This window comes from Melozone crissalis, unplaced genomic scaffold, assembly GCF_028551555.1.
Source record: "Melozone crissalis strain CALT ecotype California unplaced genomic scaffold, PUWL_Pcris_2 ptg000014l_1, whole genome shotgun sequence".
In the NCBI taxonomy this organism is placed as follows: Eukaryota; Metazoa; Chordata; class Aves; order Passeriformes; family Passerellidae; genus Melozone; species Melozone crissalis.
The window spans coordinates 15,432,979-15,447,305 of NW_026535792.1; the positions used below are offsets into that span (position 1 = coordinate 15,432,979).

The 14,327-nt window shown below is 39.9% G+C and overlaps 1 protein-coding gene across 3 annotated transcripts in view; it reads right to left on the bottom strand.

Annotated features, from left to right (window-relative positions):
- Nucleotides 1-174: 174 nt before the first annotated feature.
- TBC1D2B (TBC1 domain family member 2B) overlaps nucleotides 175-14,327 on the bottom strand; it is a 31,123-nt gene continuing 16,970 nt past the window's right edge. For 2 of the 3 annotated variants that reach the window (XM_054272835.1, XM_054272833.1), the window contains exons 6-13: nucleotides 13,105-13,497; nucleotides 11,681-11,791; nucleotides 10,565-10,758; nucleotides 9,180-9,674; nucleotides 7,986-8,103; nucleotides 7,079-7,264; nucleotides 6,615-6,736; nucleotides 175-4,132 (exon numbers count right to left, since the gene is read on the bottom strand). In XM_054272835.1, coding sequence (XP_054128810.1) covers nucleotides 3,937-4,132; nucleotides 6,615-6,736; nucleotides 7,079-7,264; nucleotides 7,986-8,103; nucleotides 9,180-9,674; nucleotides 10,565-10,758; nucleotides 11,681-11,791; nucleotides 13,105-13,497 — 1,815 coding nt within the window. In that variant the 3' untranslated portion in view covers nucleotides 175-3,936. The remainder of the gene's footprint in view (nucleotides 4,133-6,614; nucleotides 6,737-7,078; nucleotides 7,265-7,985; nucleotides 8,104-9,179; nucleotides 9,675-10,564; nucleotides 10,759-11,680; nucleotides 11,792-13,104; nucleotides 13,498-14,327) is intronic. The other variant, XM_054272834.1, reaches the window with a different exon arrangement.

Genomic DNA, 14,327 nt, shown 5'->3' on the forward strand with positions numbered 1-14,327 from the left:
ATGGTTAACATCTTCATGCTTCAAAGCCAAATTTACATGTATGTTCCTTTATAGAGATCCTCTCACACTTCATTATCAGACAAAAATGCAAGCTCTACCACTGGTTTATTCTGATGACACCTGCAGATATTTCCATCTGTATATGAAAAAAAGAAGAAGAACCAGAGCAATCTATAAAGTAATAAACAATTTATTTTTTCTTTACATCAATCTTCTTGAAGATAACATCACTTATGTTTGTGATTCATATTTCTTGTACCGCATATTGCTGATGTTTAACATGGCACTTAAGGGAACAGTCACTTAAACAGCTACACAATTTCATTAAATTAATCAATTTGCCATTTCTCAGTTATGTGTCTGAACATCCAACTCTGTCAAATTTAAGACCATTCATTCATTTCTGATGTTTTATAACTAAGAAAAGAAATCTTTCCCTTTCTGCTGAAATATCTTACCATCTTTACAAACATTGAAAGGAAGGGGAGACTCTCTCACAGAAGACACCAGAAGGGCAACAGAAAAATCCTTTTTATTGATTACATAGCAGGTAAAAAGAAGACCACCAAACAATGGGATAATACTGAATGATAACACTACCTGTAAACATGTACAGGTCAAGCTGAAATACTGTGCAGTTCTAATAACTAGAGGTGTAGTGCACCAATTTTTTGCCTATTTAACCGAAGATGATAGACCCTTTTAAAAATAATGAAAAGTTTCCCCAGGAAGCCATGCACACATGAATAGAGATGAAGGAATATTCTGCACAATGCAACTTAGTGGTTTGGGTTACATCACATATTCTGGGAACCACACATGAGGAACTCTTTGCACATTATGTGCAAGGCCTTGAAGTTAAAATATTTTTTGGTGGTTCTTATGTGCATGAACAGGTCACTTGCCTGCTGTCTGGCTAGCATGAATGGTAAACCTCATGCACCACCTCAGAAGTTCACACACAAGCATAAACTCTTGGGCTCTGTGCAGTTCAGCTTTGGCAGGCCACTGAGGCACGGTATTTTGGCCTGGTTTCATCAGGTTTAAATACTGCCTGTGTATCCTGCATGTGCCTAATGAGTTACTACTCTCCAAGGGAACCAGATTTAAGCACCACTAGAAAACTAAGTCACACAATGACATTTGCAAGAGCAAGCAAGGCAAGCTCCCCTGACGTTAGTTCCTGCTACACATCTCATTTTGGTCCGGCAGAGACTTCTAGTGGCCAGAGGTGAGAAGCCTCTGCAATTTTTTGACCTTTTAGCTCATCACTAAATCAGTAACAAGGCTTAACAAAATGAAGCCAACAGCTTGCTGGGGACTTGAGCATAACAGCATCGACTCATTTCTTATCTGCAAGCTGACAGAATACCCAGAGACAACACAATTTCCACAGGATTCCTGACATTCAGGGGTAACAGTCACTCCACGGCAGAAGAAACAGAGCTACTTAGCTTTACTGTACAACTGGAAACAACTTAATGGAATGAAACACAGCAACACATGTGCACACAAACTGAACCATCAGCACAACTCTAACAGAAATGGTCCTGTAATATTGCAGGTCGTGTTTTGTCAGTGAAAGAACTTCCTGAACCATTGCCTCAAGCTTAGCCTTATCTTCACAACCCAAACTCTCCAATGGAATAGTCTGAAAACATCTCCTCAAGTCATAGGACTAGTTCATAGTGAAGACTCAAAGCCAAAGAAAAATGGATTGTAGGAATAGGGTAAGTACATGTATCTAAATTCTTTACCTTAATATTTCACTTGTGGTCACTGAAAGGAAGATCTTCACCTTAAAAAAATTCATTTAGCATTTGACAACATCATTAAAACAAACATACAAACAAAAAGCCTGCATTACATATTGATTTAGAGACCAGCTCTTTCAAAACCAAGACAGCATAACTAGAAAATTAGAAAACCTGGTCCCATTTTTGTATTCAAATACTGATTGTAAGTAGAAAAAGAATACAGTACATGCAATAATATCAAAACCCTGCCCTCCAGTACATAACCAAAAGTAACTAGGGAATTAGAAAAAAAATCCCTAGCTACTGCCTACCACAGACAACATAGGGGACATCTCAGAAGACTAGTAACATACAAATCCAGATGATCACATCATCCGTTCCTTATTGGCAAGGATTTGCTGGCTAGGTAAAAAATTATGTATCATACAGGAAGCATAGATTTTTATATCAAAAGTAGTCCTCTAAGTTACAATTTCACCTCTGATTAAATAGTTCCCTTCCATATAAACTAACTTATAATATGATTACTTGGAGAAGGCTACAACTACATTATCTAAAATAAATTTTTTTTAAAAGTGCTGTGAAACAGAAGCAGGATTTCTCTCTGCCCCCACTTAAGTTGACTAAAACAGTTACATGATTATACCAAATAAAGTACTACTACTTCTAGAAAAACAAACCAAAGGACAAAATACAAGCTTGATGCACTTCACTCTTCCCAATGATTAGTTTTCTTTTTTGCAAATTAACCACTTCCCCAGAGTTTGGTGATTTGCTGCCTAGTATTTGAATCCTAGTTTTATCATGACACACTGTAGTCAATACAACATTCTGAAAATCCAACAGTTCAAGAAAAAACATTGCAAAAGTCCAGAGAATACCCAGCAAGAAAGAAACCCTCTTTCTCCCAAGAACCACTTATGAATACTGCTATAGTCACCAAAGGAGAGGAAATGGTCCCAAGTAACATTTCCACAGCAGAATCACTATAGCTCAACAGCCCAGATGTTGCTCCTTACAGCTGTCTTGCAGGAAGTGCATCCAACACACAGTAAAGCTGAGTACATTAGGAGAATATTGCATTTTTCTGTTGAAAAAGGATCTTCAGTTCCCATGTGCATGTTGTGATCTTTAGGTTTCTTTTGACTGATTGATAAATATTTTATGAACCCAGTCACTACCACTATTGTACAATAGCTCTACAATCACTCAGAAAGAATGCTGTGTTTCTTCTTAAAGAGCAAGACTTCACCTTAGGTCTTAAAGAGGAAGAAGCATTAAAAGAAAAGGGAAAAAAAAAACAACAAAAAAAACCTAATAGAAACAAAAAGCCATAACAAAACAACCCTCCAACAAATATGCAAAAAATTAGCTCCTAAAGCATGGTACTCCTGTGACAAGCTCCATTCTTCCATAATATCTGGAGTTTGGTTGTGGCCTTTTTAAACCATTGAAATCAAAACAGTGAATACAAATAAAATTGATTAAAGAGAGTTTGATCTATAAACCCCTTTGCATTAATGAGAATCTTTATCAACACAGCTGCTCTGAAAAGTAGAAATGATGTTTGCTACCACTGTTTCAGTACACACTCGACAGGCAGTGACAGAAATAGGTACTTCTTTTACCTTTACTTTAGATTACAAATATTCAAGGGTTCTGTTTCGTGATCCATTGCATGACACTTCAGGAAAAGACAAAGGAATCTTCATCCCATGGTTTTCTGGTTAGCTACCTCAAGAAAGGCTGGATGGAGCCAACCTAAATCCAAGAAATATGGATGTCCTCTCACATTGAGCCTGCACTATGAAAAACATGATTACATCAAAAAACCCCTAAACTCAGAATGACAATGAATGTAACAGAGCATGGACTTTTCTTATTGTTCCACATCCAAGCATTAATGGTGCACTGTGGGTAAACAACTGTCAATTCAGTTGATTGACTAAACTGAGACAGATATTAAGTGCTCTACAAATGATTCCAGGAACATAAATGTAAACAGAAGTGTTTGGCCTCCATACTAAGTGGTATTTCTGAAAGTGCTGGGATTTGGAAATCTGTCCCGCATATTTCCAAAAGCAACGAGTTTACATTCTGTTTCACAGGATGAATAAAGTGTTTTGGAGGTGAACTCACTTTGGTCATGATCCCAAAGGACAGTTTATATTAAGCAGTTTCAGCTATCCTCCTCATCATCACTAATAAGGTCTCTCTTTTCTGGGCAGGTCTCTCTCTCTCGCAGGAAGTCCTCGCGGATGGCTTCCAGCTCTGTGAGCTCCAGGCGCACCTTGTCCAGGTGATAGGCCCTGCGGTTCCTGATCTGGCGTAAGGGAAAAGGGTTCAGGTCTCCAAAAGCAATAGCAGTCAGTTTCCTGCAAGATTACACAATAGTAGAAGACAATCATTCATATTTGGTGGGCTTTTAAACTTCATCCATATCAACTGCTATCATATGTGACATATCTCCAGTCTCTTTTGCACTTGATAGGTCTCAGATGTTATCAATATTTCAAGAAATTTCTATAAAGCATTCAGCCTTAAGGTTATTTCAAGAGATTGAATGTAATCAAACACTCAGGAGTTCTCCAAGCCACATGTAAATTCTGCTACAAAGATCACAGCCTTGAAATGCTGAGCAGAAGACATAAGCTTGGGTCATCAGAGCTTCCCTGGCTATACTTGGATACTCATTACATCCAGCTACCCACACAGATTGGATCATTTCCTCCACAGAACCCACAGCAGCTCCTTCAATTCCAAACCACGCAGCTCTCCAGTTAACCAAGACAACCTGACAATCAGGAGACCAGATGAAGCCAGGGACAACACACACAAGGACAAGGATAATACAGAACGTGGACAAGCCAAAGCTTCCAACACAGTGAGAATGATCTGGTTGTTCTGCTGGCTGGAGCACAGAGATCTCTGGACCAGTGTCAAGTCAAACTTGTCAGGGCACAATGTGAAGCACCACAGAGGATCCAGGCCCCTTCCAGAGTCACACTGCACCATACCATCCTGCAGCCCCAGCAAACCCAGCAACTGCTCAGTCTAATCAGTCCAAAGAGACTGCATCCAACTACATCATTATTGCTGATCTACACCCAAAACCATCTTTGTTTTCTAAGGAAAAAAGGGGAACTGGAGTATTTAATTTATTCTATTTGAATTATCAGAAATAAATATTAAGAAAACTTCTTTGGACAGTTTATTTAGTGGTAGGTTTGTATTTTTGAGTGACCAAGGAATGATTTCCTGCTATTTCTACACAGAAGATATTCCAGCAGCTTCTCTACCTGTGCACAACATGCCATGGCTCTGCACAAAAACCAGCTATGACATCCTGTAACTGAAATATAATTATGCACGTGTCTGTAGAGACCTCTCTCTTTCTACAGAGTTTGAACTTGGAAACTCTGTGCAGAATGATTTTAACCATTCAGAACATCCATGAATTCTATACAAATAAGTATTTCTGAATTTTCCTCTTCAACAGGATCATTTTTTGTCCATTTCAAGAAAGGCCTCATTCTACATGCTCCTGTACTGCTCAGATGCTGATGATGTAAAACTTGTACAAACATGGCAGAATAAGAAAACAGGCAGTTTGAATTCTGTCTTGTCAGTCCTAGCAGGCAAATTCCAGGTGGCACTGCACTGCTTCCACTCTTAAAACCCCAAAAGGCAGAGCCTTACAGATCAGCACAAAGCATATTTGTATTGCAAATATCTTTGATGTACTGAATTCTGTCCTTCTGTCCTCACTTGAACTCCCCATCCCTCAATGATCCCTAATTAGTTCATTTTGTTAACACCAAACTCAGTAATTTCAGAAATCTTTAAAAAAGGTTATTTCAGCACCAGAAAGTTTAGACAGGAGAATCAGGACATCATTTCCACAAGTGGAAAAAGAATGGAAAGCCAAAACTTCAACTCTGATTAAATATCAAAATTTTGTTTGGATTAGGTAAGAACAAAAAAAAAGAATTTTTTTTTCTCTCTGCGTCAATCCCAGCAATCCCTTTCAAGCACAAACTTATTCAGCTTTAACTTCTCTCCAGGCAAAACTGAAACACAAGCAGTAAAAATAATAGCACTCTTGCAGCAGGAGTCAAAGTGTAAGCCTCAATTTTTGTGAAATTCATCACATTAAAAAAAAGTCTCAGATTTCAATATACAGTTTTTCTCTAAATTGAAAATTAGTGAGCTTCAAAAGATGTGCAAAACATTTTCAGACATTAAACCAACCCCAACATGACTTTTTTTTTAAGATTAACGTGCTGCTCTACAGTCTTGAAACCAGGAATCTAAAAACACTAGACCCTAATTTACAAACTCTAAGTCCTATGCAAGGATTGAAGACAAGAAAAGTATCTAATTTGTATTTATTCTCTGCTTCCAAGTATATCTTAAAACCAGTTGGAACTATGTGGCAAGAGCCTGTCCATTAACCATATGTAAGAGATTTAAGCTGTGGGGGACAGGGCTCACATCTTTAATGCTTGAGCCAGGATGTATTTTTATTTATCATAAAACATTTTAGTAACAAGTTACATCTGCAATGTAGAGGGAAACTTCCTCTGTGGTTGAAATTCTGACCTGTTGCTACCATGATATAACACCTAAACAAGGTCATTTCCTTCCCAAGCAAAAATTACTATTTAAGCCTACATCACTTCTGATTTGTCTCTGCTAGATAAAAGTGCTCATGACAAATCCTAGCAGTTGGTTGCATCTCTAGTTGCTTTATATAAGAATCAGGATCTAGATGAAAACTACACCAAAGGCACAAGACAGACATCTCCCATGGACCACCACAAGTCCCTCAGTGCCACCCCAGTGTGAGTTACCCACCTGGCATCAAGGATGGTGCGTGTGAAATAGCGAAGGTACTTGAAAATAGACATTGAATCTTGCAGCTTTAAGATTTCCTCTTCTTTGTACTTAAACAGTGCCAGGGCAAATCGGAATATTACCTGATAAAAGTACATATAATATTTGGTACTTTGTAAGTACAGAATACACTGAGTCATGACCATCTTTATAAACCCCCAACAAGAGTTCCTCATGCACAGGCTGCACTTAAGCCCTTCAGTCACATCTCTTTCTATCTCCCTTCCCTGCCCCAGCCTCTATTTCCAAAAGCTGGAAAACCATTTTGAATGGTTTTGCATAGCTCCTCCCTTGTTTTTTTTCCTAGATGTCATTTTAACTAACAGGAGTTTTGCAAAGCAACCTTCATTTAGCCCTGCACTCAGTAACACCACAGTGCTTTGTTATCAGGTAACAAATGAACAAACTCAGCCCAGTAAGTTCACCTTTGGTCCCTCATAGAGGAAGGAGTCCCAGATTCTGAAAAGGATGTCACTAACCACGCTGTCCACAAAAACCACAAGAAACCAGTTGAAAGTGATGAGAGTATAATCAACTTTATATTGTTCAAAATGAGAGTGTAGTCGTGGAAGCTTCTCACTCAATAAATCCTTAAACACTCGCTGATCAACCTAAAGAGATGACAAATAGAGTGTTACTGTTCCAATTGTACAGCACGTCATTCAGAACAAGGCTGTTACCAATCTGTAAGTGCAAGTTTTTCCAGAGGTAACCAGGAAACCCAGGATTGTCTGCCTCACACTTCCACGCTAGATCCACCCAAAGCACAGACAGCTACCCCACTGCAGATTGCCCTTGTCTGCTTCTCAACCCAGCCCCAGCCTCACAAGGCTCCTCCAACACAGGTGGGGTGTTCCTAGTACTGGTCACCAGTGCTGCAGGAGCACAGGAGCAGAGAGAATGCTGGGCAAACACTTGGCTGGAGAAGGCAGCCTGGACCAGAGCCTCACCTGGAAGCAGGAATGCTACAGTGGCTACTGCCCACAGCACTGCAAATGCATTCTCACCCTGCCCTCCCCCAGAGCATCACCATTCCCCCAAATGTGAGGAAAGGAACGATAATACAGCTCAGGGTTGTGAATCTATCAATGAGAAGGGGGGTTAAGGACTCCAAGCAGGACATTGAACAACTATCTCCCTGTTAGAGTCCTTGTCGTTAGAGTCCTTGTCCAAACAAGGGTCCTTGTGTTTGGAACCCACCCTGGTCAACTCCATTCCCATCCCCTTCCAAAGAGGCCCATCATATAGTTGTAGAGGAAAGCTGTTGACTGGCTAAAAACAATAGACCCCAATTTACAGCAGGACCAGACTTTATCCCAGCAGAGCTCATACCTGGGATCCCAGCAGTGTCTTAGTATAATAATCACGAGGCATGAAGACTTCCACTATTGTTACCAGACACCAAAAAGCATCTTCCTGTTCCAAGTACAGAAGTGCAATTGCTACCAACCTGAAAACAGGGTTTATTTGGAGGAGAAGGTTATTAAAGATAAAAACTATAGTAAGAACCATTACAGTATTTTTATCTGTTCAGCAGAGATAAATGTATCAACACCAGAGCACTGAACAGCAAAACTTGATGAAGTTTAAGATGGGGCAAAGCCATGCCTTCTCAGCCACACCAAGTATTTGCATTCAGCTAAGTAAGAAAACAGAAAAAGGCAAAAACTTGATCTAAGAATTTCTTGAAGTGTTGGTGTTGCCCATTTTAAGAGCCCTCTAAACAGAGTCTAGTTTAGAAAGGAGATATTTATCCTAAGGGTGTTAGGTGGAGGTTTCCACATTACTACTACTGCTACCACCACCGCCCCACCACTTCTACTACATGACTCACTGCTTCTATTCTACTACTTCTTCAGTGCTCTTTCAAAAGACAAAGCTGCTCTGAGTACTATGCTAGTACATAAAATAGTGCACAAGTGGACATCTATAATATTACATCATGGGGATGAGACAGGGTGTTAGACCAACACACCTGCTTCAAGTAGCACCTTCATTTACTACAGATCTCCAAGTAGCAAAGTTATTCTGGTAAAGGCAACTGCAACAAATCAGATTTTTTTCTTTGCATTGTAACACAAGAATCTCCTTTAAATTCTGCAATTCTGATTGAAGACACCAGTGGAAAATGCTGAAATGTGTTGTCTTAACAATTTGAAAAAAGCTTTCAAGCATTTTTTTCTGCTTGCATTAGAAGAAGAAAAACCTAACAAATTCTTACACAAAAAAGCAACACAATCCCCTACAAAAGACATGAAGTCAATGTAAAACTACTTTTGAGTAGCTCATTTCTTAAGAGCTAATTCCAGTTCCAGTTTTGATGCCAAGTTGATTTTACAAAATTTATTATGCAGGTCAACTGCTTTTTCATTGGTTTCAAAAATGTGATAGTTATTTATTTTAAATTATGGGCACATAATTCATTAAGCAAACTCTTGTTCAAAACCATGTTGCTATACATGGGATTTGAAAGGCTCATTAAGTGTTTCACTGCATAGTTACTAACCAAGATCAGCAAAACCTTACCTGTTGAGCCCTTGGCAGTATCCTATATCAGGATTTCTCCAGGAAAATGCCAGCAGCACATTTCGCAGCTTCTGGATCCCTTCAGATGTGGGGGAGGAGTAATGTTTGTTGTTTGGCAAAGTCCTCAAGAGATCCAACTCAATCTGTTTGGATGCAGGATTTGGTTTTTCCAGAGCTTTTTGAAGCAAGATTTGGAAGTAGCCTGGTACTGCACTGTCCTTGAACTTTTTAACATGGAGATTGACACACCATTTCCACATCTTGGACCGGTGCTCATGTGGGATTCCAGAGCGAATAAGGTTCTTCAGTTCCACACAGCGCATCATCTCTCTATTCATTGTGCTTGCAAGATAGTTCTCCCATTTCACTCCTGTGGAGATCTCTCTATTTTCACTCAGTGAAAGTGATCTCAAGTCCAGAGCTCGTGATTTTGCTACTAGTTTCTCCTCATCATCATCCTCTGGGATAGTCTGAAAACCATATATATCATATTCACTGTAATGGAAAGGAAGAAAAAAGGTTTTAAAAATATGTTCAGTAGCCCAGAAGCTCTCAAGTTCCCACCACAAAGCCACTCTCCATAGCTCTCAAGTTCTTCTTATTAAACATTTTTCTGAAGTATATTCTTTACTTAACAATTACTTGTACAATTCCATATACAAAAGACTTGGTGCCCATGTTCCTGTATATATTGGTACACAAATTAAGCAATTTATTTAACAACATGGTTGAGTTGGAATGTACCCATCTCCTCAGCAGCTGTAGGGCAATACCTTTGTCTAAGTTTGATATTGCATCTCAAATAATGAACTGCCAGTGAAACTTCCCAGTGGGACCATTTCTGACTCCCTGGCAGAGACTGTCACTGCCAAAGCCCCAACAGTCCCCACTCAGCTCCTGCTCACCCCACATTCACAGCCAGGCCAGGGTTCCTCACAGCTTCCATCCCTCAGCAGAGCCTCAGGCTCCATAGAACACTGTATTCAAGGCACACAGACACAGCCCGGGCTGTGCCACTGACACCAAGTGCCCTCAACAAAGGAATCCCAGGGCTTTAACCCCTCCCAGTCCAAGTCTTCACAGCCCTTCTCCTCCTCCCGAGTCCTCGCTGTGTCTCCCAGCGTCCCTCGCCTGGCTGGTGCCACCAGGCTTGTGGCCCCATCTTGCAGATTAGACCACCCACACCTCAATCTGCATCTCGACCTGCACCAGATCCTCCCCAAGACAATGTTTTTATACAGCTAAAAGGATTTCAAGATTATTCCGTGATTAATGAAGGGAAATACAATAAATAACCCAAACCTGCAACTACATTCTCACTGTGTTTTCCAGTGTTATAACAGAGCCCACTGGCCAAGACACACACACACATTTAATTTAACTACCTGACCAGGTGGGGTTTGAAAAATGCTTGTTCTGGTTGTTCATTAGGTTCTGCTTTCAAGGCATCTTCCAGTAACTGTGTGATAACCTCACTAGCAGGACTTTGATCCTCAGAGCAAACAGGAGTTTTCATTTCTTGAAGCAAGATCAAGTATTTACTTTCAATCTGGCAGAGTTTGGCTTCTAAGCTGGTATACTGCAGAAAACAATACATGATACAAATCTTCAGACACTTTGTACTACACCTCTTTCAAAACCTGTCTCAATGCTATTCTCTTGGTTTATGCTGCTTAGAAACATCTAAGTCAAGAACAGCCAGTTTAACTTTCCCATTTTTGTAACATAGGGCAGCATAGTAAACCAGATATTTTCCACCACACGTATTTTTGCATATGGAAATTCTGAGTAAACCTTAATTATCACTGCATTGTATGAAATACTTTAAAAGAACAAATTGGTTGCATTTTAGCAGCTTTAGTCTGTGCATGTTTGAACAAGGACAACTCAAGTGGCATAAGAGTTAGGTAATAGCAGGTAAGAACTGTAAGCACACACCTCTATGCCAAAAATACATTTAAGCCTGGCCACTGAGTTCATGGCTTCCAAACAACTAAAAGCAAAGGCTACTGAACCAGCTACAGGTATCTAACCTTAGTTACAGATGAGTGCATCTTCCCTAACCCCAAGCACTGGAAATCTTTATTATTTATCTGCAACATCTCTACACTCACATTCATGTAGACAGAAATGACATTCACTATACCATAGTCATCCTTTGTGCTCAGGAGAAAGTTTGATAGTGACCTACCAAGCCTTACACATCCTGTCACTGACCTTTAAAAAAAATCATTACAGCCTTTATTCTGAGAAAACAATGTTTTCAGACATGTACATGCCTTTGTTCATAAGTTATCAAAATGATCCACTGGGTCACACAATTTTAAAAACAATTACTTCCTTCAAGAGCCCATTCAGAAATATTGGTCTGTAAGGACTGAAAGGCTTTTTTTTTTTAAGCTATCATATTTAATACATTTAAATGGTTCCATTTCCTGGGTAGATTTATGGATAAAGTATGGAAAACTGCTTTAGACATTGCCAAGTGAGAACATGCTGACCTTTGCCTGCCATTCTCTCTCTCTTGCTTCTGCATTTCTTCGTAGAGTTGAAAGTTCTAAAATCTCCTTATTTAAAAATTTATTCTGGGTCTTATAACCCTGAAGATTGTCCTGTTGATAAAAAAAAACAAAGTGGATTATGCTTGTCAGATAAAGATCACCTTAGAGCATAGAAACAGCAGCTACTAATAGGATTTTAATTAAAAATATCAGGCACAAATCAAATATTATTTTCGGACTTCATGAAAATGAAACGCGCATGCCAAATATGAGCACAGGGTGGTGCTGTGCCCCACCTGCATCCCTCCCAGTGCTCCACTGCCTGCAGAAGGCAGCTGGCTGCTGTCAGGGGACAGGCAGGGAGAGCAGGCACATGCAGGCTGAGCCCATCCCAAAGGCCACAGCTACGCAAAAAAAGGGGATGAACGTCCCTTGGGTTTTCACCACCCTCAGCAGCCCTCATTAACAGTAAAAGTTCCATGTCTGCCTCCTAGAAAGATAAATCCTTAACAATGACTTTCCCTGCCTAATCCACTCAGATCCTAGCTGCAAACACTGCCTCTGAAAGCTGAGCCTGTGGGATGAGGCTGGTACCTCCCACAGCCACAGACTCTCACACTCCCCAGCATCCACGAGCTCTGACTGCTTTCTGCCAAGACCACTGACTTCTGGTTTCAACTTCATTTACTAAAACTTACCAGGCTCACATATAAGAAAGAAAATTATATATGTTTAAGCAACTTATTTATATTCCAAATGCTTTGGAATGTTAATCAATTTGAAATACAAATTTATGCAAAGGCAAGAAAGCCTTTTTAGAGCAAAGAGGATAAGTTCAGTAACTCCATTAAGAACTTGTGATACATTCAGAGAGGTATGTTACAGAATAAAAATAAAGCATTACTAGGAGTTGTAGCAGCTTTAGTAAAACAGGTTCTTATACACCTCCCTCTTTTTTTGGCTCCTCAGAGCTTCCCTTTGCTTTTCCACATGCTCTTTGTTGCCCACTAGCTGGCAACCTAGCCCACGCCGAAGCCTCAGTCGGTTAGGGTTATATTTAGAATAAAAAAAACCAAAGCAAGCTTTCTTTTTGTTTGTATTTTCCATGCTTGTATTTTCCTTTTACCCTTAATCCTTCCTGCTCCTTTCATTATTTCTTACATTTCTTCTGCTCCACACCAATGATTAATTTACTGAAAGTATAGCCCTGCACTAGAGATGGCCCAAAGGAAGGAAGTTCTGGTTTGTCATTAGATTGTCACATCAGATTGTCACATAACAGCTCCAAGTGAGGTTCCAAGCTGAGAAAGCCTCCATTGATGAGTGTCCTAGGGAGCTGCTGCAGTGATCTCAAACAGTACAGCAGACTGAAAAGTGCTTTTACAGACAGAAGAAATGCATCAAGACAGAGACAGTGCTCTTACTTTTAGTCTGTCCAGTTCCTGTAGCTCCTTATTAGTACAGGTGGCCGTGGGGGAATTTATTGCTCCACTTTGAGAGGATGTGCTGTCCTCACATTCGCTGAGTTGACGAGAGAGTTTCATGATGACTTCATCTTTAGCTTGAATAGTTTCCATCAACATTCCCAGCCGCTCATTGAGTTCTCCAACTTTACACTTCAAATTCTTGACTTCCTGCTGGAGACTATCTTTTTCCAGATTTAGCTTTTCAAGTTGATTATTGAGGCCCAAAATCTGGTCATCTTTTTGGTGCAACAGCTCTAATGTATCTTTGGGAACCCCCTCACAAAGGCGGCTTGCAAAGTATTTGTCATATTGGGAAGATCGCACTGTTTGCTGCAGAAGTCGAACAAGTTCCTGAGAATTACAAAACAACAGCAAAAAAACCTGGTGAAATTTTAAGTTTCTAAATTTTATAGCTTAGAAATCTAAGGTCAAACAAAATAAAGTTTCTGCAATGGGTTAAGACCTCATGCTGGTGTTTTAAAGAGAAGAAGAAACACTTTATGACATGATTTCTAGCAGGCTAACACCTTACAATGACTGGCCTACAGAGATGGCTTCAGTGTCCTTCACTGAGATAAGGATCCTGCCTGAAATAGCTACAACAGGTTAAGGAAAAGGAATGAACAGCTGAGGCCCAGCAGCTGTTGGAAGCTGAAAAAAGCCTTGCTTACAAGAGAGGCATCCTGTTGTAGGGTGAACAGGAAGAGGCTCAAGCCCCAAAAAGTTAACAGGAAATCGTTACAGAATGGAAAAAGCAAAGGTAACTAAGAGCTCTCTTCTCTAACGGATGTGGAGAAAATAAAAGGAGGTAAAAAACAACCTCTGCTTTGTCAAAAAGGAAGTCTGTGAAAGGCTGTTTAGAAAATCTTGCCACAGAAATGACCACCTAAGACACTGTTTTTCTTCTTATTAAAACAGAAGCAGCTGTGAATGAAGTGTTGCACTAGACCAGTGAGATTTCCCACAGCAGCAGGCTCAGAAGCTCAAATGTACTCCTAGGAAAGATAATGCCTAACATGAGTATAAATATGGGGCTCAGACTCCTAGATTGGTTTCCCTTTGATCACCTCACACACAGCAAAATTCAAATAGCAGAAGCAACAACTCCACACAAGATCTAAAATATTTTTCTTCTTAAAATGAGTAGAAGTTCTTTTAGATAAAAGCAAGGTATTGAATAA